The sequence below is a fragment of the Marmota flaviventris genome, chromosome 3 (genome assembly GCF_047511675.1).
Source record: "Marmota flaviventris isolate mMarFla1 chromosome 3, mMarFla1.hap1, whole genome shotgun sequence".
Lineage (NCBI taxonomy): Eukaryota > Metazoa > Chordata > Mammalia > Rodentia > Sciuridae > Marmota > Marmota flaviventris.
Genome location: NC_092500.1, coordinates 133,913,716 through 133,940,325, shown reverse-complemented (window position 1 = coordinate 133,940,325; position 26,610 = coordinate 133,913,716). Strand labels below are relative to the sequence as shown.

General features: G+C 34.9%; 1 protein-coding gene and 1 long non-coding RNA gene across 7 annotated transcripts in view; one reads left to right on the top strand and one right to left on the bottom strand.

Annotated features, from left to right (window-relative positions):
- Positions 1 to 26,610, bottom strand: part of LOC139705254 (uncharacterized) — a 47,034-nt gene that overhangs the window by 3,238 nt on the left and 17,186 nt on the right. The window contains exons 1-2 of one of the 2 annotated variants that reach the window (XR_011707157.1): positions 5,963 to 6,047; positions 1,996 to 2,080 (exon numbers count right to left, since the gene is read on the bottom strand). This is a non-coding gene — a long non-coding RNA (uncharacterized lncRNA). Of the gene's footprint in view, positions 1 to 1,995; positions 2,081 to 5,962; positions 6,048 to 26,610 lie in introns of those variants that run through there. The other variant, XR_011707158.1, reaches the window with a different exon arrangement.
- Dlc1 (DLC1 Rho GTPase activating protein) overlaps positions 6,307 to 26,610 on the top strand; it is a 378,931-nt gene continuing 358,627 nt past the window's right edge. For 2 of the 5 annotated variants that reach the window (XM_071610414.1, XM_071610415.1), the window contains exons 1-2: positions 6,941 to 7,382; positions 20,652 to 21,790. In XM_071610414.1, the coding sequence (XP_071466515.1) occupies positions 20,777 to 21,790 (1,014 nt within the window). In that variant the 5' untranslated portion in view covers positions 6,941 to 7,382; positions 20,652 to 20,776. Of the gene's footprint in view, positions 6,618 to 6,940; positions 7,383 to 20,651; positions 21,791 to 26,610 lie in introns of those variants that run through there. The other 3 variants (XM_071610412.1, XM_071610413.1, XM_027954677.3) reach the window with 3 other exon arrangements.

Below are 26,610 nucleotides of genomic sequence, written 5' to 3'. Positions count from 1 at the left end.
GAGAAAGTCAACATTATTAATTATTCAGAAATGCAAATTAAAATTTCAATGAGATATCCTACATGTCTATTAGAAAGACCGATCATACCAAGTGTTGGCATACTCATAGAACAACAAAAATTCTTAGAAACTACAGGTAGACATAAATTGTACATTGGCTTTAGGAAATAATTTGGGAGTTTCTGAAAAAAATTAAAATATGCCTATCAAGACCCTAGGTACCTATATAAGGAAATTAAACAATATATACAAATAAAAACTTGTATATGGATGTTCATAATGGTCTTATTTGTACTGGCCAAATAAATTTGTCCTAATGTTATTGTCCCAAATGTCCATCAACAGATGAATGGGTAAACAAATTGTGGTATATCCGTACAAGAAACATTACCAAGCAATAAGAAGAAATGGACTACTGCTATGATACAGATGGATCTCAAAATAATTAGATGAACTTGAAGAACACAGAAAAAGTATATGCAGGTGATTTCATGCACATAAATTTTTAGAAATCATAAACAATCTGCAGTGATAGAAAGTAGATCAGTGGTTGCCTGAGAGCAGAGGGGGAGGAAGGAGAAAGGAGGGATGAAGATAGACATGAGATGATGTGTTTTGTTTTGTGATGATGTTATCACAAGTATGTGGATTTGTCAAAAACAATAAAATTGTGTATTTTAAATATATACAGCTTTCTTTGTGCCAGTTCCAGCTCAATAAGCTATTAAAATATGTAGAGACTGGGGCTGTAGCTCAGTGGTACAGCACCTGCCTCACATGTGTGAGGCACTGGGTTTGATCCTCAGCACCACATATAAATAAGTAAAGATACTGTATGTTAAAAAAAATCTAAAATATGTAGAGAAATTCCAAAAGCAATGGACACCTAGTGCCGCAGTCTGGCTGGGCACAATCAGGAGCCACTTGTCAAAAGAAACTAACTTTATTTTTAGAACAAAACACGCCAAACAAACAGCCTCTCAGGAAAAACCCCTCAGAGCCTCAACTGCCACCACCGGCTTTCCACAAGCCTCTCTCTCCCCCCCACAAGCTTCTCTCCACCTCCCACAATCCTCCTGCTCTTGAGGCGGATTGGCTGGGTCACGTGGGCAGAGCCAAAAAGTCCCCCAATGAGCAGCTCCGTGGTCTGAAAGGGCAGGGAAACAGTCGAATGAGCATCACCGCAGAGGAGCCAATCAGCTAGATGTTGCTGGGGCCAAGGAGCCAATCAGCTAGATGTTGCTGGGGCCGCTGTGAGCCAATCATCAGCCGGCAGCTGGATTGCTGGCAGCTGGAAGTTTACTGGGGCCCCTTCGGCTGTGGCTCTCAACACCTAGAAGAATCAAGAAATAAACTGAGGAATAAAAACGCTAGAAAGCAGCAGCAAACACATTCTACCAGAAGAAAGAGTAATGCAAAACAATGCCTTTCTTTGCATCGTCTAACAGGTAGTAGTAACCTGCGTGGGACTGGTGAAAATGTCCTATTGAACTTGATGATACTAGGTTTCTTTCAGAGAAATACAGGTGCTTAATTATATAAAGAATCACACCAGAGAAGCATATTTGCAAATTTCTCATTGTTTTGTTTTTCCTTAGCTATTATCTGTTTAACCAATAGTCTCCCCCTGTGCTCTCAGTTCACAAGGCTTTTTTAATATTCCTCTACTTCCTACATGGAAAATTCAGCTCTTCAACAATATGCATGGCATTTAATAAAACATCAACACAAAGTTCAAATCCGACCTTTCTAATTACCTTTGACAGAGCCACCATCCATCACCACCAGAGTTACCATGGCGGCCTCCTAACTGGTCTCCTTGCTTTGGCCCTTAATGCCTTTCAGTCTCTTCACACAGCAGCCAGAGCAAGCCTACTGAAATGTCAGGTGGATCGTGTCACCTGTCTACTCAAAACCTCCACTTTTTACTGAGTCAAAGCCAAAGCACTTACAAGACACCCCCTAACCTGCTTCTCATCATGAACCTGAGCTTACCTGAGATCTCTCTCCTCTCTTTTTCCATTCAAGCCGCATCTCTTGCTATTTCTGGAACTCATAATCTTCATCTTCTAAGGGTGTCCTAAGCTTATTGAATTAAACAAGGAGATTTATCAACTCCTAAGATCATATATATATATATATATATATATATATATATATATATACACATACACACACATACATATATGTATATTTACATATTATATATATTTACATATTATATATATATGTTCAAGGGCCAAGATATTAAATAATTTAATATATCACTATATATAAATTTTTACTATTTAAGTTTATTTTTAAAACAACTCTAAATTTATGAAGATAGTTTTCTCTATCACAATTCTTGAATTGTAACAATTTTTAATAAAAGAGAGCATTGAACATAATAATCTAAGAAGCAGGTATAAAAAATGGAGTTTTAAAATTTTTGACAAAGTTAATCAAAAATTTATAATGCACATAACAACTGTTAAACAAAATTATGTTGTGTTTTTTCCCCTATCTGGATGTTTATCTGTAAGATGAACTTATCTGGAGAAGGTACATGTAAGAATTATTGAAAAAATTAACTCAAAATTCTGTCAAATAACTTTTTTTTGTTGCTTTGACATATTTGGCAACTTTAATAAATTACAAGCAAAGTTGTTAAATAGAGATTTTTGGAAAATTAATTTTCACTAATAAAGTGTTTCTACATTTATTATACAAATTGTATACATGTGAAAACTTTTAAAGTGTTTTAAAAGTACATTTATTTTTTCTAAGTATTAATTTCAAGTTCATTAATATTATGAAACAATTAAAATTGAAAGAATAAAACTTACTACCACCAGCATTTACCAAAATAGTTAATTCAAGGACTGATTTTGCAAGTACTGAATTAATGAAGATTCTTAATTCTTTTTTTTTTTTGGAAGGGGTCATACCAGGGATGAACTCAGGGGCACTGGATCACTGAGCCACATTTCCAGCCCTATTTTGTATTTTATTTAGAGATAATGTTAGAGTTGCTTAGCACCTCACTATTGCTGAGGCTGGCTTTGAACTTGAGATCCTTCTGCCTCAGCCTCTCCAGCCACTCGGATTATAGGTGTGCACCATCACACTCGGCTCTTACTCAATTCTTGGAGAGTGAAACACTTTTTTTTTTCCTGAGGTGATATGGACTGAAGTTCAGGTCTTGCACCTACTAGGCCAGTGCTCTACCATTGAGCTATATCCCCAGGCCCTAAAACACTATGTTCAAAGCATAGATCTTGCTCTGCACAAAGGGTTATTGGACAATGTTAGAGTCATAGAATAAGTCTTCAAAAGTAGTTCAGATTCAGGGCTGGCGTTGTGGCTCAGCAGAAGAGTGCTCACCTAGCACATGTGAGGCACTGGGTTCAATCCTCAGCACCACATAAAAATAAATAAATATAATAAAGGTGTGTGTCCAACTATAACTAATTTTTTTAAAGTAGTTCAGATTCAAATTTTCTTTTTTTTTGGCATAAAATGTATATTTTGATGTTTATTTTTTTATTTTTATTTTTTAATTTTTATTGTTGGTTGTTCAAAACATTACATAGTTCTTGATATATCATATTTCACAGGTTCAAATTTTCTTAATGAGAAATCAGTATATAAACTATTATAGCAAATCAGCCAGCTAATTAGATTTATCAGAGCCACATAGATACTATTTAGATAGTTGTCTATGTGAAGAAATTTGATCTTTAAAATAACTTTCAATGCTCTTCTACTCTTTTCTCCCCAAAGAGTAGGAAATAATTGTTCTATTGATACCATTGTTTCAAATGTATACATTTAACTTGGAGTTTGATGGATAGACAGAGATTCTAAAAATATCATCCAAAATAGAGATTAAAAAATCCAAAAAGAAAATAACTATAATCGTAAAAATAACTCTAGCTACCAGTGAACATTATATCAAAGTAGACTGCCTTATATGGATTATCTTCTCTAATCTTGAAAGTCCTTAGTTACAGAGGTTAAGTGTAAATTTTATGCAGGTCAAGTAACTTTCACGGGGTCACAGTGGTGGCTAGTTTTGGAGCCAAGCTTCTATCCTGATACTCCCTTTTCAAGTTTTTACATGTACCTTCTCCAGATAAGTTCATCTTACAGACAAACATCCAGATTAGAAAAAAAAAAAAACAAAACATAATTTTGTGTAATGGTCTGATCTAGTAGAGTGTAGATATTCAACAGAGTAAGATATTTAGATTTACAAATAGAAAGCAAGAAGGGGACAGATATTTTAAACCCCTTGCTATGGGCCTGACAGGATGTTTAGCATTTAAGAAGCATCTCGTTATTTATATCTATATGCATATTTGGTAAAGCCTGCATGAGAATATAAGTTCTGAGATTTCTTTGTATATAGGCAACAGACAAGGAAAAATAAATAAAAGTGATTAAAGATTTAGGAAGCAATGCTTCTAATAAGAAAACATGAAGTCTTGTTTGTTTGGAGAAGAAAGGACAAAATATTGGTTTAATGTTTAAGGAGAAACTGACTAATAAGAGTATCTAGGTATCTAAAAAGGCACTCTATAAATGTAGGTGAAAAGGGTTTTGTTGCTTCCTCAGGCCAATATAAACAGAAACAAAGCTGATTGTTAGAGGCAGAGTGAATGAGGCCATAACATTTCAGAGGAGACTTTAAGAAGCATTAAATAGGATGCTCATATGATATTGAAAAACCATAAAGAAGGACTAGAGGCAGAGATAAAGATGGAAGTATACAGGTTATTTTAGGAAAACCATTGTATTGATCCCCATTCCATTCTGCCCCAGTGTTTTCCTTAGAAAAATAAATATAAATATATAAACACATGAGCACACAAATTTAACCCTGCTTTCCAATCTGCAAGTTATATGGAAGGGTCTCTATTTTTAAAGAGGAATCTGAAACTCAAAACATTTAAGAAGTCTTCCCAATTTCATACAGTAATTAAGTGGAAGTCAAGGGAGGCAGTTTGTAGAGAAAAAAAAATTAAAGCACAAAACTTAAAAGAACTAGGTTCTGAAGTGGAGTTGGTCACTTGCCATCACTTATCTGGGAGAAAATAACTTCCTAATACTTTATTTGTAAAATAAAAAAATATACACAAAGACTACTAGGAAAACTAAATGGGCTAGTGTCCAAGAAAGTACTTTGAATATGAATACAAATACTTTGAAAAACAATTATGAAAGAATGAATGTCCTTCTTGTATGCTTAAAGGTTAAATTTAAAGACTCCAAATGCTCATTTTTTTAACAAGTAAGGTTTAGATCTAAATGTTTAGAAACCTTTTCTTCCCGTTATGTTTTTATTTGAATGCTTCTCCTCCTCAAGTCATTCTTGCTATTTGACATGTCTTAAAATAGATCATATTTTGAAACAATATTGAGAGATTTTAGCTATCTCATAAGAACAGAAGTAGTAGCTGCCACATACTTCTTTGAGTTTTCATCAGTCTTTTCACAGAGTATTAAAAAGATGGTCATTATGATATTGGAGGATCTGCTTGCCTTTGTTGTAATTAGAACAAACTGAGAATAAACATGAACAATGAAAACTACTTATGATTTCAGAGCAGAAAAGGATGGATATAAGGGCAAACAGGCTTAATTAATTTGTACCTCCTTATATGTCACTCATATATCCTATTGGGATTGGAATTATTCTCACACTTCCCATTATTGAAAAACTCTGAAAATGTTCAACCCACATGCAGACCCAATAATTAGATTCCTCTGATTGCCAGTTGCTGAAAAAAAAAAATGTTTAAGTCATAAATAGCAACAGAATCCATTGATCACAAGTAAAGTGGAGGGAAACATTACTGAGTAATCTCAATCAAACAAGATAATCAAACTTAGCGATGCTGTTTCCTGCTTCTCTGGTATAAATAACAAAACTGCCCCACTAGTTTCTCCACAACCTGAATGTCCCAAGGCCACATACCTCATCTTTCCTTCCACTTTCCTCAGGGAGAATTCTGGGTAAGAAAAGAAGGAAAATTGATATAACTCCTTTGCTAAAATGACTTTAGCTTCCTCTGCATTTGTGTTTGTGACATCTTATTATAAGATGAGCTAACATCTATTATTAATTGATGTACTAATTAAAGCCATACTTGCAGTTTCCATTAGCTTATTCCCTAAATTCTCTAGAGTTGGCTGTCTGGTTTTAATCAAAACCAAATGGTAGTCCAAGTTCCCAGCCTGGAGCAGCTAGGAGGAAGTCATTCAGTGGAGGCACAAGAAAGCAGAAAAGATAAACAGATGATAGTTCACAAAATTTGTGTCGGACAAAGGATGCAGATACTGTGCGCCGCTTTAGAGCTGTGATTCAGGGACTGTGTCATGCTAGATGGAAGCAGTTGCAAGTGTTTAATGTCAGCAAGACTCTAATATGATCAAGATGGAGTCTGTCTTCTGCTTTTCCAGCCCTGGGTTTGTGTAAACTGGAGGATTGCGACTGGAGGTAATGCTCCATGTGCTGTGACACAAACTACTTTATTCTGTGAAGAATTCTTGGGATCAGAGAGGACCTGAAGAAAACATTCCATTTACTGGATTCTTGGGATTCGACTTACAGATTTTCTCAGGTACAAAATGTAAGGCTGCAGCATTTTAAATTTTAAATAATATTTTAAAAAGCGTATGTGTGTAGGGGGGTAAAATTCAGAAGAATGACTATTAAAAGCTCTCAATTCATCTTGCTCTCTTGAAAGATCTTTAGAAATGAGCCCTGGCAAAGGTCTTTTGATGAAGCTGTGTCTATACATTTAATATAGTGGAGAGACTGTCGATGGGGGTAAAACTATGTTTTCTTTTGTTTTTCTCTCTCTCTCTTTTTTTTTTTTTTTTTTTTTTGCTTTTCCTTTTTCTCCCAAGTGTGGGATAGAAAGAGCTTTAGGACCTTATGACTCTCTAGCTAATCACCTCAAGAGCTTTGACAAACTCACTTCAGTTCTGTGAAAACTCAGAACTCCTAAAAGCCCAGGCGCCCTGCCCTCTTTCCACCCCTCCCCTCTGCTTCGTGCAGCCTCTCTCACATGCACACTTCTCAGAGGCAGGAAATACTTTCCAGGCAATCTGGGCCTGGTGGTGGAGGCCCCTTTCGCAAAACATCAGTCTGAATTTAGTAGACAGAAGTCACTAGGAACGCCTTGACAGGATCCGGCTTCAGCGGAGGCTCCCTCCAGCTGCGGAGGGTGTTTTTGTTAGAATCACACACTGCGTACAACTGCCTAGAATAGAGCCATGATCTCAACCACGAAATGTGGACTTATATTTTGGAGAAGCTAACGGGACGGACTGCTCTCCTAGCCCGAGTCTGGATGGTGTCATGCCCTGGCTTTGCGTCTCCTCCTGTCTAGGTAAGAAGCTCAGATTGTCTATGCTTAGAGATAATCTTTGAAGAAGCAGAGGGAGAGAAGTGTTAGCATCTTGCGCAGAGTTGGTGATTTCCTAGGTTTCAGAGCTAAGCCCTGGTTCCAGGAGTGGAAAATGTTTAGTAAGTAGAAAACTGTGAGTCAAGTCGTTTTTTAGCCAAATGTCATTTCTAAAATAGACTCCATTCAGATTTTCCTCTTTTCCTCTATAAAGTAACACTTTGTTTCCATTCCTTCTTATTCCTATTTATTAATAGAGCTATAAGGACTGTTTTTCTACCACATGGCACAGTATGAAACAAATCCATCTCTTCACACATTAAGGGTGAGGTGTAAATGAATTGTCCCCTCTTTTGCCAAAGGAAAGGGTAGATAGCACTAGAGTGACTTTTTCTTAATCATGAGCGCCCAAAGAATTTTTTTGTGTCACAATTAACACTGTGAGGGCTGGATTCTTCACTATTTCCCCAAGCCAGTTTCAGCCACAAGCTGCTATGGTACATCCTAAAGATTTCATGTTTTTAAAGCGGTCAACTTGAAATTTCAGATACTACGTCTGTCCTAACTGTATTTAACATGAGTTTGGGAAATGTAAACATCAGAAGTGGATTTAATTCATATTAAATTTCCTTCATTCACTCCTTAGATCATATTTTGTGTGACTGTTTTGAATAATTGAAGTAAATCTCAATGACAATGACACTCCTATTTCAAAGTAGCCAAAATCAGTAAAATCACACAAAAATTTATGTCCATACATAGTATAATCTAAAATTACGTTTCCACTAGAATAAAATATGTCTTCTGTTACGCCTTCTAATCTCTAATATGTCTTCACATTTAAATGTGTGTTCTATGAGTAAAGAAATTTAGTAAGGATTAAAGTAGCATGGGCTTATAATAAATAACATACTGTTATATTCCTGAATACTCAGAATAAAAATGTTTATCTTTTGGAAATAATATAAAATGATATGTAAAGGGACTAATATTCACATGAATGTCCAAATGTATAAGATGCATGAGAAAACATGCTAAAGGAGGGAAGTTTTGACAGTTGGATCAGAAATTAAGAATACACTGATGACTTTCAATTGTTCACTAACAATTCAAGTTATTTTAAAATTAAAATATGAAATATAGCATTTATTTTTTTTAATGTTAAATATGAAATTCTGTAGACTGGGGGTGTGGCTCAGCGGTAGAGTACTTTCCTACCATGTATGAGGTCCGGGTTCCATCCTCAGCTCCATGAAAAGAAAACGAGGAAAGGACAGAAGAAAAGAAGGAGGGAGGGAGGGAGAGAGAGATAATGAGGGAGAGGAGGAGGGAAGGAGGAAAGGAAGGAAGGGAAAAAGGAAGGAAGGAAGGGAGGAAGGGAAGAAATTCTGACTTATTTATAGTATGACAATAATACAGTTCTTAAATAGAACATCAGAGAAGGAAAGAGCATAAGAGTTCACAACTTCTCAATATTCTCTTGAATTTGTCAACGAGGAAGCTGAGGAATGGCATTCAGAGGTGACCTGTCCAAGGTCATACTGCTAGCTCAAAGAAGTGATGACAGTACTACCACAGTGCCTTGATTCGTCATTTAGATAACTTCATTCTGCAATGTGTTGCTCTCAAATAATAATTATGCATGACGAAGTATGACCATGTCCACTGGAAGATTACTTTGCAGAAAGAAAAATAGAGTTTCTAATGAAGAAACACAAAGATTTAAAGCTATACCAATGTAACTAATGAAGAAAAAACATGATTTTTAAAAAACAATCAAATTCACTAAATCATATAGTTTATTCAAATGCAAATGTTTTCTTAAAAAGATTTATTGGCTTCAAAAAACACTTTAGAGGAGTAAATTGTTTTGTGACTATTTATGTTTCATGTTCATTCAAGAAAATTATTCATATGCTAATGATTATATTAATTTAAAACTAGCATTTCTTTAAAAACAGGTCTAGAAAAAAGTTTGTCTACTTCACATTCTTGTATTCAAATGATATTATAAAAAAAAAAAAAACTATCCCAACCAGTGATTTTCAGAAGTAACTTTACAATTCCTCCTTTGGAATTGGTTTAAGAATTTAATGTACCCAGCCTTTTTTTTAAAAATCTAACCTAAATTTCTATTGTTTCAGCCTATTTTTAGTTCTATGTGCTTTTTCTTCAATGGAAATGTAAAAAGTTCAAATGGACTATGAAAACATAAATGTACATTTCTAGACCAACTAATCCCAGTTTATTTCACCTTCATTTCTACAGATTGTTTCCAATCCTTTGGTTCATATATCTACACTAAGCCTTCTACAAAGTCCTTCAGTTACAGAATACAGACTTTTTTTTACAGTATATAAATGAATGTCTCACCAGTGCAGTGTAAAATGGGAGAGTTGGCTGGGTCATCTGTATCATATATCATATCTGACAATATACACTGCTGTGTAGGACTGAAGCACTGTACTTTCCAAGCAAGAGCCTGTCTCATAAAACTAGTATATTCCATTTCTAACAGATGACCTTTCTTTGCAGAGAATGTGTGTTATGATACTTGGGTAATATTTCTTGGTTTGGTTTGGTTTTGTTCATTTTCATGAACCAGATTGACTTTCCTAATATTAATACCACCTAAAATATACACTATTCAACACCTCCAGAGTCACCACACTCTGTGTTTATGAAATGAGGAGTAAATGCAGTCAGCAGAAATCTATAATTGACAGTACAATTACTAGTAAGGAAGCTCATCATTTCTTTTTTTTTCTTAAGAAGATTATAATTTAATAAAAGGAATTTGTCTACATTTTGCCAAACCTATCCTTACCTTACACCTTGCTAAAAATTCTTAAGGAATAGTTTAATCTTATTTATAGAGGATTAGGTCCCATGGCCTTAAGTCTAAATGGGCAATTAAAATTTATGTATTTTTTATTTGTTTCTTCTTGCAAAATGAATGAACTGTGACTGCATTGTCTTACAATGAGATCAACTCTTTAGAAACTATCATGGAATAACACAGGGTCAAATGGAATATGACCCAGACCTGGGGCAGGAATTTTATTTTCAAAATAGAGAAGTGTCAATAATTGTACAGGAGAATAGGTCTAATAAAATTCAGCACAATTTAAGTCAAACAGGTTTATGGAGAAGCACTACTCTTGATTGGCTTTAGTGTGATATAAAATTTATTTCTGTGGTTATGTGTTGATATTTGCTAGCTTAGAATTTTGAGTAATATATGGCCTTCACTTTTAAACTTTTAAAAAAATTTTTTAGTTGTAGATGGACAATACCTTTACTTATTTATCTTTATGTGGTGCTGAGGCTCAAACCCAGTACCTCATACATGCTAGGCGAGCGCTCTACCACTGAGCCACAACCCTAGCCCTGGCCTTCATTTTTAAGGAAGTTAAATAATAAAAATATGAGCTGTAAACTTTGAAATTGAGTTTAAGGAGAAATTGTACATTTTGACCAAAGGATTATAGAGTATATGTAAGTGGACTTGAGAGGATTAAACAGGAACTCAGATGCAAAAAAACTGAAAGGCAACAATTCACTTAGTGCATATGAATTTGCTCATTGAGAGATGAATGGAAGAGACAATTGTAGCTGTTTGTATGTGTGAAGATTGCTTTTGTATTGGACTGCAGTAATACAATATTTTCGTAATACAGTTCAAATAATTCAAAAAAAAATCAGTGCTATTAAAGGAAATTAGAAAGATCAAAGAGCAAGTTTAGAAATTTAATTAGGGCTTCCTTTTTTTTCCCCCAGCAGTTAGCAAAATATCTAGCATGTTAGGAATTGTCAATACCACTTGTCAATAAATGCTTGTAGAATGAATAGGAGGAAAAGAGAAAGGAAGGCAAAAGATAATCAGGATTGAAAAGTGTTAATCTGTGAGAGTTTTTCCAGATATCCTATTAATGATGGAATAATAATTGTTAAAGGGGAAGAAAAATAAGTGGTTGGCAAAAGTCATCAAAGGCTGAGGCCAGAGGTTAGCATCACTCTTGTAAGATGACATTTCAAGTTAATTAAGAACCAGGAGCATGAGCGTCCAGAAATAGCTTTTTGAAATGAAAAGTTACATGAGAGTAGAGAGAACAGAGCACTAGTGATTTTTCCACAATTTAAACAGAGTGGTTCACCAGAAAAGTCCTGGGCAGGCTCAGAGTGCTGGCTTTGACTCTATGCCATTTGAGTCCTTGAATCATTGCATTTTACATTTTGGTCTGATCACACCTATATACTGAAATAAAAGCAAGAGTTAGATTTAGCTCATACTCAGCCATGAATTCTGCACCCAAGATCAGTCAAAAGTTGATGGAGTCCTTCTCATCATCTCCATCATCATCATTATCATCATCTCCACCATCAACACCATCACCATCACCATCACCACCACCACCATCAGCAGCAGCAGCAGCAGCCACCCAGAGTGGCACCGAGCCTCCATGGGTACTTGCAATGTGCCTTAAACTAAGTGCTCTGTGCGTGTTATTATCTCATTATGATTATGTTAGTTCATTGTTATTATTTCCCCTCAACAACTTTTCAATATTTCCATTATAGATGTGATTAAAACGAAGTCACATAGAATTTAGGCAAATAACGCAGCATCAGGGGAAAAAAAAGGATTCTTTAACAATATCTTGCCTTTACAAAATAAGGAGATAAAAATCCCTGCCCAGCGAAAGTTATTTGATACTAAGCTGTTTACTTAGTCCTGCAAACATTTCTTCTTATTTATGGGTATTCTGTATTACTACTAAAGGAGATAGTATAAGTAACACACCAAACATAGTACCTGATCCATTACACATGCTTAATAAATGGAAATTTTTTCTGCTTTTACTATTATCATTATCATGAAAAGTTTCTGATTCCCTTAATATTGCTTAAGAAACAGAAGCATGAGCTTCTACAAATAGTTTTAAATGAAAAGTTACATAATTCCAGGGCTGGGGATGTGGCTCAGTGGTAGAGTGCTTGCCTCGCATGTGTGAGGCACTGGGTTAGATTCTCAGCACCACATACAAATAAATGAACAAAATAAAGGTCCATCAACAACCAAAAAAAAAAGAAGAAAAGTTACATGAGTCCACATCGAAAGCAAGCAGTGATAAAATCAAGTGCAAATGTATATAGGTAGAAAATAAAATGAAGTAAAATTATGGATATTAAGCATAAGTAAGATGAAAGCTATATCAGAGGCATCGACCCCTAAAAGGATACTGAACTAATGGAATTGGTGAAGACTCCAACAATTTCTTCTTCTTGACTTCAGTCAAAACTGAGCTTATGTAACGACTAAAACCTCACTCCCCTGTTGTCACCTTGCTATTTGAGCACCTGTGTTCATGTAGCTGTTATCTCTATTTACACTTAGTGATTACTAGGTCTACTGTTGGAGTGTTCTTAGAAATGATAGCAAAGCTAAAAATAAAGTGACCACTTAAGCAAAGCCGCAACTCACTATGGTGATGATAAAGCATTATAACCCACATCCCTTATTGCACAGAAATGTCCTTTTTATAATGAGGGGAAACCACATTTCAATCATATTACTTTGCCATCCAAAAAAGGGGTGGGGGAGGCACCAGACTTTTAGCACCAAATTTAACTCTAAGCTATTTCTTGTTGCATGAAAAATTCCAACTGAAAAAAGTTACAGAAAAGGCAACACCGTTCCTTGGTGATAAGGGATTCTATAGAGAAGAGATACTGCAAAGTGATGATTCATTAATGAGTTGCTTTGCATAACTCATCTAAGGCACAGTGTGGTACTAAACGCCACAGGTGCTCTGAACTTATAGGGTGGAACACTATTGAAAAGGCTTTATGCTTTTGAAAGATAAAAAATGGAGACCCCCCCCCCAAAAAAAAACACACAGGTATCGGGAAATTGCTGCATCTGTGAGAAAATATTATCTCTCATGATTGTTTTAAATCAAAGACCTCCTGTAAACCACATATCCCCAGAAAGGTCTTAGTGATAGCAGAAAAAATACCATGAATGTTCCAAGATTTCCTCAGATTTCTCGTGGGTGGCTTAAGAAAACCTTAAGAGAATCTCCATGACTGACTGCCCTGAGCTATAAAGTGGGTGGTAAGTCAAGCCCTGCCAGGATTTGGACTCCTCCCTGCAAGAAAATTAGATACTGCTCAGGAACCTGGCGGTAAAAATAGGGCACCACCGAAATAATAGCTTCCAATTTTGCAACACCCTGCTCTTTTCTGATGAGCGGACTTCTAGTAGAGGGCAAGGGTTAATTTTCAAATTTGCCGATTCCTGGAGTAACTCTATTCTGAGAGCAAAGAATGAGAAAAAGTTTTCCAAGTTCCATAAAAGCTCTGAGATATAAATTTAAAAATAGATTAACATTAAAAGAATATTTTTAATTTCTGTGCCTACTTCTTCATTTTTCTTCTGAAAACCAAAAGTGTTGGGAACTTGGATGTGCCTCTCAGAAAAAGTGATATCTTACTTATTCTACTTGGCTCATTATACATGGTTTATATTGTAATCTGTTAACATTTCTGTGACTTCCAGGCAGCTTAAAGACAAGGAATCTATTTCATATGTAGTATTTCAATCTCCATTGAGCAATTTACTAATAAAAAAATTCAACAGGAGTTTTTATGTTTTCCATTGAGAACTAATGAAGTATAATGAGTAAATTCCAGCATTAGACAAAGAATATAAAAGTAAATGGAGAATGATTTAGTGAGGGATTAAGGGACAGATTGCTGCTAAAGAAAGAACATCTGCATAGACTCTTAGGAGATAAATTCTTGCATTGTATTATTAAAACTTTTCCCCACAACTTAATTCTATCCTCCTCTAATGTGGATTACATAATGTAAATATTTCAAAAAAAGAGCACTAATTATCTCTTAATAAAAGTTGGCTGTCCTAACTAAACTCATAGAAATGCTTTTTAAAAGTGTTTAACATTTTTGCTTTTTGCTCATAAAGGAAATTTTTAAAAATTCTTATCTCCACTGAGCCTTCTGGCTGCACATGAGCATCTTGATACTTTAGTTGTCGGTGAAAAGCATTTCTCTTCATTTTGTTGTTGAGTTGGGTGGCAGTGGGAAAGTGTCCCAATGTGCACAATCTAGTTTGCTGGATAATTGATTTTTTGACAGTTTCTTTGAGAAAAAAAGGAACATAAGTTAGCCTGTACAACTGATGTGTGATGAGGGGTCACTTTGACATTAGTTAACCACACATTTGAAGAACTGTATTAAGCTAAACTCATGTCTGTTCTAAGATTGTCTATCCTAGTTGTCTAATTCACTCCAATAAATGTTCATGGTCATATAGTATGTACAAAACTGACATCCTGAGAGTAGCTAAGACACATCAAAATTTAAAACTTCAAGAAGATATTCATATTCCCAGTGTCTCCATCCCACTAACATGACGCAGACCACAAAGTAACAAAGCTTTGAGGTGTTATCCTCTTGGTTCAGATGCATTCTTTTCTTGCAAAAGTACATTTTTAGGAAGTGTAATCTACATTTAAGTGAAAGGCGATTATTCTCCTTGTATCTTCTCTGCTTTTTCACAGGGACTGAGTACATGTTCTGTGGTCACTCGTGTGGGGGTGGGGGGCGGGTGCGGGGGTGTGTGTGTGTGCATGCGCTTTAAGCAACGGTAGAAACAGAATATAACCTAGAAATTTAACATGAGATGGGTAAACATGAACAAAATCTCTAAGTTAAACCAGAATAAACTCTAACTTTCCAAGGAAAAAAGTAAGAAAAGGAAGGTAACAATACTGTTATATCTTCCTTTTCCCATCTATTAAATGTGGAAGACTGTGTGATGGTATCTAAAAATAGCCTAGGAATTAATCACATTCATTTATTGTATTTGTATATCTATATATATATAGAGAGAGAGAGATATACACACAAGTATATATATAAATATATGTATATACAGTCAGAAATCAATCATGTGTTCATTTATACTTCTATATTATGTGTGTGTTGTATATATGTGTATATACACATATTATGTGCATGCACATGTGTAGGTATATACATATATACATACATATTATATGGGTATATTTATGTAAATGTGTGTGTATATTTTTCTGTGTATACATACACATATATATATATATAGTGTGTGTGTGTGTGTGTGTGTATTTTATATATATATATATATATATATATATATATTTTATATATATATAAAATCCCAAAGGACAAATCAAGGCACCCACTTTTGAGAAGATGAATTTAAAAGTTGCCATTTTCCCAAGTACTACAAGTGAGGTATCCAAGAAAAGTTTAGAAATGCTGCAATGGAGAATTCCTCTTTTCCTATTTATTTGCTGATTGATTGCTATTTACATATTATTTTATGAATGTTAAACTTCTATTCAGATAACATTTCAGAAAGTCCAGGACTAAGATAATTACCAAGAATAACTGTCCTGAATTTGAGGAATTCCCTAGGAATCCCTAAAAGAAGTCACCTCAGAATTTCATGCAGCACTGTATTGACATTAGTGGCCCAAGATAAAGATCTAAAATGGTACTTTAAGTTGCTGAAGATGTGGGGTTGCAATTTGTGTAATCAGGAGGGACTGCTGTAGGGAGTGGGGAAGGGGCAAAAGAGAAAGTTTGGACCCTTCAGATATATTGTAGAGAATCTGCAGTAGTATTTCGGATTTAAAAAAAAATCAGATTGTAGATTATTTTTAGCTATTTCTTCTGACATTTACCTCCATATTTCTAAATAATGTAATGGGTAATGTAATAGTTTTTCCACTTTAGATATTATCTCTTAATTTCCTACTATAGAAGATGAGGATTTATCTCTCTACACCTATTCCTCTCATCATCCTTAACCCTACCTCTCACAGACCCTAGACTCAAAAATAGTTGTTTCATAATTTTCAGTTAAATTAGTATTTACTATTTTTTATTTTGACTACATAAAAAAAATTCACAGCTTAGCCAGGTAGTGGCACATGATTGCATTGCTCTTCTTTTTTTTTCTTTACTTTGTTCTTTTTATACACATCAGTACTATTTATTTGACATATTTATGCAAACATGAGTATGTCTTATTCTAATTAGGATTCCAGTTTTGTGCATGTACGTGATGTGAAGATTCACTGTGGAGTATTCCTATAAGTACATAGGAAAGTCATGTTAGAGTCACTCCACTGTCTTTCCTATTCCTGTCCCCCCGCTCTTCTAATAAAACTGGTCCTCCTAGAGTTAATAATTGATTCTTGTAGTTTCCTGTGAAACTATTACAAATTCTTCCATCCAAATTGTCTGGCTAGACTATAAAGTTCTTATCAGTGTAGCTATCACATATAGCTGACATATTCATCTTTGTCTTTCTTTCTTTCCTTCTTTCTTTATCTAAGTGATATCTTTTATAGAGAACTATCCAGTAGCTTTTGAGAATAAAGGGGTTTTTTAAGTGATTTTTCACATAATATTAAGGTAGGAACAAATTCCCATCCAAGTTGTTAAGGCATATTTGCTTGTCATCTTATTTCCGCTGTTACTTCTAAAAAATGCAATACCATTATCATTCCCAAGTCCTAAAATATAATTTCTCATTCTCTGTCTGATAGCATTAGGGATCATTAACTTGCCTCCTACATTCTGAAATTTCACCAGGATGGTTCCATTACTACTTCATATTCCATTTGTTTTCTTCGGTCTGAAGACTTGGATCATTAATTATGGGATATTTTCTGAAATTTTTTTTTGAAAAATTTCTCTCACTTTTCTCTGAAATGCTACTGAGAAATGTGGCTCCCCTCCAAGGTGACTAATGGACTAAGGAAGAGAAGGAGGGCAAGAAATTGATGACTGCCTACATTCAACTTTTCATGGCATTTGTACACCTATTGTGGCCATTGTTAGAACATTTTATTTTTGTTTACATAGTTTCTCACACAATATTGTAAGCTCCAATACGAAAGATAGACTAGATAGATTGTTTAGGTTTATATTTCTGATGTTTAGCAGAGCATCTTCCACATAGTAGGCACTAAGTAAACACGAGGTTAATAGAGATTATGATATGACTATGGTCACTTCTGTATTACTACACTCTTGATTTCAGCTGCTGGGGCTTTACTTAGGGACTTGTTCTCACAGGATATAGAATCATCAAGCACAGTTATTATCAGCTGACCTTTTAATCGGCAAGCCAAATTATAAGGTGAATGTTTGTTTCTGAAGCAAGTGCAAAGTAGAACATGATCATTAAATAGCACATGTCGTTCAATGATTCTCGAACTAGAAGGTCTTCAATTATCATTGTTAGATACAATAACATTAAATTTTGTTTGATTTTAGAATATATACTGTATGCCACGGAGTGCTTATGTTGAGGAGTGGTGTTACAAAATTAAACCAAAGAAAAATTTGTAACTGCTTTGTGTCCAAATATCCCATGCACTAACGTCACAGAAAGCAACTTTGGACGTTTCACAGACATTTTTCAGAGTCATTGCACAACTAGAAGTGCATACAGACTCTTGTAATATTAATACAGTGGTGTTTGAGCACATGTGTTTCAGAAGTGAAAAATCCCCATGGAAATTCACTTCATAAAATCAACACCCTGGAATGACCTACACTTTTCCAGATCCTCCATCTAAATCCTCAGCAGCTGAGCTCATTTTGAATGAAAATGCACAAAAAGGATTAGAAAAGAAATGTAATATAAATGTGCAAAATAAGGAGTCAGTAATTTGAAATACAATTTTAAATAAGGCAGCCTGATGGGGAAGCCCATAAGGAAAGTCATGTTTTTTACTGACTTCTCTCTCTTACAGGACAGATTTTAGTTAATTCAGATGATTTAGAAAATGACACCAGTATGCTCAGAAGCAATTGCAAATAATCTCACTTTTCTATGTACCTGTACTTTTTTCAGGCTTTAAACCACAGAAGTAGATTTAAATGAACTTTAAAATCAAAATTTAAATAGGAAATCTGAACAGGAGAAGTTGTAGAGATGAAACTTTTTACAATCACAAGACAAGGAATGGGCGTTTCAAAATATAAAGATGACAAACATAATCATAATCATGAAAAAATTTTGCCTTAAAATTAAAAAGGTATACATTCATAAGAATGTCGTGGAATTGTCCAAAGAACGTAAGTCGGAAATGAGATCAGGATTAAAACTGTGTTGAATCTATTTAAGTTACAATCTCTATCTCTGTAGTTAGAGTCTTTTAGAACTTGTTATTATATCTTACTTTGATGTGATAGAAATACCACTTATCAAACTTGAGTCGATTATGTTAGCAATTATTTTAAGATTTTTAAGGGCAAAATTGTTGTGTATTCTTTTCTCCATGGAAAATTATATTTCTCGTTTGTAAAAGAAATCAAACCAGAATTCAGGCTCAACTTAAATGTAAATGTGGCTTAGGAATGACACAGTAATACCACTTGGCATTTCTTAAGTTGGCCTGCTCTTTCTACACTGGATAAAAATAAAGAAAAGAAAGCATCTAAAACAGAACCGCCCTATTACAACCCAAATTTGCCCATGAAAGCAGAAATTTTCTGGCTTGCATCTATGCGTTTTTTCCACTTTCCGTAGCCTCCCACACTATAATGACTTATGCATGGAATTCAGAGACTTTATATTTTCTTTTGAGTGCAAAATGAATGCCAACATGGAAAATGTGAATGCTGGCCATTTTCAAAGATGGCCACAGACCTTTAGGGGAATTAAATAGTATCCAAAAAGATATTTGGTCAAGCTAGGGTACCAACATTTTAGTATATTCCTTAACTTCACCAGTCTTTATAACATGGGAATATTTGCCTTTGGGACATCTGCTGGGTCAGAATAACTTGAGATTTTTGATGGGGAGTCAGAATCCATTTCAATACACTGAAATGTCCCCAAACTAGCACAGCAGTTAATCTTGTTTATGGGTGAAATCAATAAGCCAATCCATGTTATGTGCTGACAGTTCTTGTGCAAAATAAAAACTAAGTGTCTGCTCTTTGGGATTTTTCATTTACAGTCCAGTTATTTGGTTTCATTGTGGAATAATATTTGGGTTGCTCAATTTATAAGGTTGCATTTACTTCCTCATTCAAAAGGATTTGACTAATTCAAGGCAAAAGGATGAATACCTGGAAAGTGTTTTTATTCTGAACTTATATTACACATGATTTTCTTGTTTATTTAAATTTTTATGTCCAAATTCTAACTGAAATACACAAGCCAACTCCTTAGATACCCAAAGAGAATGAGATTCAAGTTTCTGAAGATTAGTCTTAATTGTTTTATCATATTCATATCTCCTTTCTGGTTCACTTGAATTCCTGAGAGGTATGGAAAGTTTATACATACTAAAGATACATAAGGAGAAGGGATGAAGTAGATTCTCCAAACTACATGGAGACAATGAATTTTACTGGCTATCTGAGCCTGGGCCTTAGAACCAGTACTTAATTTGAATATGGACTTACTTCCTAGACGTATACTTTGGACAATTTATTGAATTTATTTAAGCTTCAGTAATACTAGCTTGCTAGCTAGTATTAGCAGTAAAACGATGCATGAACAGATGTATATGTCCTAAAATGCTATAAATTGTATATGTTGTGATTTCTTACCCATGAACCGTGTGTTAATATGAGCCAAACTGGATTATTCTATATTTCTTAGTCATTCCCTGGAGTAAATACATCCTGGCCATTTGGGGTCGGTATTAATTCTTTCACACACTAATACTTACACATGCTGTCTCTACAACTCAAGTTTTGCATGGCTAGTTCCCCGATAGCTTTTGCTGCAATTTAAACCAAACAACAAATGAATTTCTTTAACAACTTGTGTTCACAAAAATGAATTAAAGGAGCACATGAGCTAGAGCAATGAGTTTCTTCTGGTGATTTTTCTCAAGTATTTCAATTCAAATATTTTCTTAATGGAGTTTTAAGTGTTTGATAATTTATATCTTTATTCATTAATGGACCAGCTCTACTGCTTTTAAAATTATTGCTGATAAATTTTGACCAGAGATATAAAATTTTCTTCTATTATTAGGCTGCTGCTTAAAGAAATAAACCTTTAAAGCTAGGAGACAGAAGCTTTAAAAGATTTCTTACTTCTGTCTTCATAACACAGAGTGGTGCTCTTTTTTTTTTTTTACCCAAGATAGATTTTGACACTAGAAATGTATCTGTAACTGCATGTTTTTTAAAATTTTTTAATAGGTGGCAAAATGACAAAATTCACTGTGTTCTTTGATCCATGAATTTGAAATAATCTTTCATCAAGTTCCATCTCCTTGAGCCTCATATGGAATGCATCTCTCTGTCTGTTGTTAAACGACGATGACATGTCTGCAGCTATCAGAAAGAGAAGCTGGGAAGAACATGTGACCCAACGGGTGGGACAGCCTTTTAGTTCTGATGATTGCAACAGAGTATGTCATCATGGACTTGTAGCCGACAGCTTGCAGGCAAGTATGGAAAAAGATGCAACTCTCAATGTGGACCGCAAAGAAAAGTGTGTTTCGCTCCCAGACTGCTGTCACGGATCAGAGCTGAGAGATTTTCCTGGGAGGCCAATGGGTCACATTTCAAAGGAGGTGGATGAAAATGACAGTCATGAAGGTGAAGATCAGTTTCTTTCTCTGGAAGCCAGCACAGAAACACTTGTGCATATTTCTGATGAGGATACCGATTCTGATCTATACCTTGTGGATGATAAACAGATTTTAACTACCCAAGGGCATAAAATATCAGACCAACATAATGTTGAAGGAGCAGGCTCCTTAGTAAAGACACTGCCTATCATGAAAAGTAACCAAGATTCTTATAACTCCTGGGGAATGGCTGGGGAAGCTGATTTGGTAGAAGATTGCGGGGAAAATAAAGTTGCTGATACTGTAAGAAGCCTGGAGCTTTGTGGTGATATAAGCTTAAATGAAACAAAGGATGTACCCAATGTAATTATGCTTGATTCTTTGAATGTGAAAGATATTGTGCCTGAGAAGCAATTGCTGAATTCTGCCGTAATTGCCCAACAACGAAGGAAACCTGACTTCACTAAAGATGAACCTGAAAGAAATACCCTCGACGTCAGACAGGATGAGTTCTTGGCTACTCCTTGCACAGACAGAGGACTGCCATTATTAAAAGCAGATTTTGGAAGCTGCATTTTGCAGCCTCCTTCCTGCCCCAGTGGAATGTCAGCTGAAATCGACCTGGAGAAGAGCGGTTTCTCAGAACATCAAAACAAAAGTCCTCCAAAGGTCAACATGGAAGATGGCATGCAGTGTTTACATGTGAGGGACTCTCTGACCACCCAGGAGCCCACAGAGAGCCAAGTCAGACTTCGCAAGAGAAAGGTAAGACACATTCACAGAGTATCTGGCTTTTGAAATTTTTTAAATATCCCCATTTTTATCACTTGTTATTTTGCTTTATTAAAAAGCTTTGTAGGCATTTCTTTTGCCCTATAATGCAGCTATTTAACTTAAAGACTATCCACTTGGTGAAACCATCAAAATATGTACAAATTATAATACAATTATCTTTCAATTTCACTAATAATATTTCTGATGGCTCTTGGATATTTTACTTTGAAATTGTGTTGAAGATATAATTTGACATCTTTTCTCTAGTTGGAACTGAATAGTTGTCACCTAGCTCCTAATGATGCAGTTGAAGGCCTTGAGGAGTAAAACTTTTAGAAAGGAAGTTGTGATTTTTTTTTAATGTAGGATCCTTTATTTAGACCTCTTTCTTTTTCCCTTCAAAAGTATATTTCATCATAGTAAGAGTGGTATAAGTCACCACTTTACATGTTTAAAGGCAACAAACAATCACTCCTCCCACCCAATGTCTGATACTATTTAAATGATACCCTGGCATATTCACCAACAGTAGATGCATCATGATTTCTATTTCTTGCCACAATTTTAAAACATCAAAAAAGCCAATCCCTAGATCCCTTAGGAAGTTTCCAAGTGAGAGAAGCAAACACTGAGGTATCACTACATTGATTTGTGGTTTAGCTAGTAAACTCTTAGCCAAAACTTCAAGATTTCTCCAATATTCTTTAGACAGTGTGGGGTTGTCCATTCCTGATATAAGTCCAAATACAACTTCTCCTATACATCCCACCTACCAACTGGCATTGAGACCCTGCAGATCAGACACTTTGTATAATAATTAAAATATGCTTTCTTACCCTTCTGTTGATATAATCTTAATCTATAGTTGCAATTCTACCAAACACAAAACTAATGTTCTTAGTTCTTTTTAATGGGGGCTATCTACCTACAATGAAGAAAAAAAAAACTTCCACAACTGTCTCTGTGGTTAAAAATCTGGTTTCCATAAACTGTGGTTTAGCTAAAAAACTAGATCAGTAATGTGTCATGAGCTCGTTTAATTGAAAGCAAAGACTTTACAGCAAAAATTGGTGTGTTCGAACCATGTGCCAACAGAGTATTCTGTGCTGCTGGCCATCTCTCCCTTTCTTATATAAATTGTATTAAAATGTTAATGTTCCATAAAGTTGTTATGATTGGAATGCTCGGGCCACTTTTTCAGAAATTTCCATATATCCTATCAATTCTGTTGGAGGGAATGCAATAATGACATAAGAAAGTCTCAGCTGACCTATGACATAGCCCCCCTAAAATAAGACAAATCCTGCTCAACTGCCGACATAAACATTGAACATTCCCTAAACATGTGCTCACCATTTGGACATTTATATCAATACTGAGAATGCTGGAAAGGATTTACTCTTGGACGTGTCCCTGTAGCTCCATTGTATTTTGAGAGCTGCAATCATATCTCATTTACAAGTTCTAACTTAAATAATTTATATTAAGCATTTTGTTATTCTAAAGCTTTGTGACATTATCTGGTGGAATATTTACTATGACTCTATAACCATTTTGGGGTGGGCTTGTAATGAACAGATTAAATGTAAAAATTCAGATTCAAAATTTATTCTAGAAAAATACGGTTATGGAAAAAGTCCTTAGAACAAAAATGCATAGGAATTTTTGCTTTATTCATTTTGAATGAGTGTAAAAATACCTTTAAATTGACAATTCGCCATTTTCAAATCTTACTAAAGAAATAACAACATATTCATAAAATAATATGTTCATCTGTGTATTGCATGTTCCTGAAAACAAAAGAAAGTAGCCTAAATTTCCATCAATAAATAACTTGTTATTCGTCTATTGTATGGAATGCTATTGTTTACCTGTTGTATAGAAAGATGAAGTGAGATTCACATGCACTAATTTTGAAAGATGCTCATGACATAGTGTATCTGGAAATAAGCAGTGGCAGTCCAAACCTTATATGAAAAATGTACATATAGAAATCGATAAAGGTATAGACAGGAGAATAAACCTTTCTATACGACTGAGTAAGAATATGAAAAATCTCAGCTAAATGTGCACAAAATTAACATCAATCACTTTGAATGAGTAGAATTAAAAAGGTAGAAAACATACATTCTCACTTTTTATAAAAATTTTTATAAAAAGTGATATAATGTGTGTGTATGTATACATGCATTTACTTTGTCAGCTATAGCAATAACTATAAAATAAAAGCTTGGAAAAGTGATTTATAGCATAAAGTGATATAGTTTTAGTCAGAGAACTTGAATCAGCTCATAATCTGATGGTCATGTGAGTGAATCAAATTCTTCACTGTATTTCTGAATGTGGATTTATCAGGATGAACTTTAGTCGGCTTTTCATTGCGCTGACCAAAATACCTGAAAAGAACAATAACAACTTAGAGGAAAGAAAGATTATTTAGGGTTCATGATTTCAAAGGTCTCAGGCCACAGATGGCCAGCTCCATTGCTCTGAGCCCACGGTGAGGCAACAGGGGAAGGACCCAGTGAGGAAAATCTGCTCAGCCCTGGAGGCATCAGGAAGTAAGAAGATGCACCCTTCTAGGGCACACCCCCAGTGACCCGCCTTCTCAAGCCACACCCCATCCATGCAAACTAGGATGAACTGATCAGGACACAGCTCTCATAATCTAATTATTTCATTTCTGAATACTCCTGCAATAACAGGAACTTTTGAGGGACATCTCACATCCAAACCATAACAGGATATAATCAAGATTCTAAGACTTGAAGAAAAAATCAAAACCCAAAAACTATAGGAGAGCTTATAAAAGCAATCACCCAGAATGTATTAAAATAGTTCTCTAGAGAAATCATTGGGCTTTAGATAGACGTTATCATTCCTTGAAATCCATATATCTTGACAGGCATTCATTGTTTTGCACAACTTGTTTTTTTCTTGATGTCCAATAATATTTCTGACCATCCAGGATAGACACATACACGCACACACACACACACACACTTACATATTAGAAGTCTCAATTGTAGAAAACCGCATCTGTAGTATATCTAAGGATTGACCTTTTGAGCTAATAATTTCCTTAAAGATGATGAAATGCGTCATGAAACTGAAGCTACTAAAAGCAAAGGAAAACAAATGGGTTAAAAGCAGACATTAGTGAATGAGCCCTGAGGTCGGGCAGATGATGAGTGGTCATAGGGCCTTGGCTGAATCCCTGGGGTGAGACAGCTGGTTAAAAGCAATTCTCAGAAACAGATTCCAAAGATGTCTGGAGGAGGGAGACAGTCTAAGAAGTGGTCTCTTTAAACCAAAAGAGATGTGAAGATGGAAAATACGCAGGGAAAGACTTGAGGTTAGATTTTTTTTTTTAAGAACTAGTATATTTGTCATTGATGGTGGTTCACAAATTAAAGAGAGTCCAAGATTCAGTCTTCTGTAAGGGCTATTTAAATATTCTCCAAATTTTTGAATAACCACAATAATTATATAAACTTATAAAATGTTTTATTTGCTCACATAAGACAAGAAATAAACCATATTACAAAGAAATAAACTTGAAAAGATTTTGCAAAAATATGAACTTTGAAAAGACACTGAATTCTACATTCCAATAAAAATCTAGACTAATTTTATGATCTTATTTTATTATCCTAGTATTAGTGAATCTGTAGATTTGACTACTATCATTCAAAGGAAGCATAACAGTAGCTTAAACAACCTGGTTTTCTCACATACACATAGTACTTAGCTATAAGCAGTTCTGGACCGATATGTAGGCTCTATATTTTCAAAACTCCAACCCCTTTGATCCAAACTCACTCCTGTCTTGAGACTTCAGTCATATTCAGGCCAGTGTGGTAGGGGACACAGGCAGATGCACACTTCTTTATCTCTCAGATTGCATGAACTAGAACTGAATTATTTGGCTATACCTAGCAACAAGAGGGCTTAGAATTGAAGTCTGCATTATGGGAGAGAATGTGTCTGCTAAAACCTCTATTATCATAAAATAAGAATATTTATGTTAAGGGATAACTCACAAACATATTGAGGAATAACCCTTAACATACATATATACTAATGTACCCTGTCATGTTATGAAAGAAATAAATAGGTTACAATATATGTTCTGTTATATTCTTTGTAAATACTTGGTACTTGAAATACTTGATACTTTAATTTCACACTGTAATATATCTTTCTGTGTTAGGAATCTATTTTACATATTAAAGTGACATTGACCAAGTGCTACACTATTTCTTATAGGATATCCATCTAGGAGCAAAATATTGCAGTGTACATATTTTATGTTAAGTGTCTGGAAAATGCAAGATGTTAATTAACCAAGACAAATAAAACTCAGATATTTTATTTTTACCCTATCTTTAAAAATATGCCTATATTTGGTAAAAGCACACCCATTCCTGAAATGGCATTCTCTTTGACTCCTGAATGCCTCTATGGGACCTTTGTCCCAAGGAAAGGTTGATATTGACCCATAAGTGATATAAAAGATAGTAAAACAATACCCCAAAAATGGAATAAGTCAAACTATTGGCTGGCTGGAAGAATATAAAAGAGAAGGAAATTTTGCCCAAGAAATAAAAACCAAAAAAGATAGCCCAGCCATGGTACAACGTAATGTCACAAGATATGTTGAATAAAAGCAAGGACTAGGAGAAGGATGGTAGTCTGTGAATAAGTTGTATCAGCTGAAAAAGAAGGAAGGAATGGCATGCAGAACATATAGTTTTCTAGGTGAATTCATAATAGTATGAATTTATACTAAGGTCACTTTTAGACAGGTC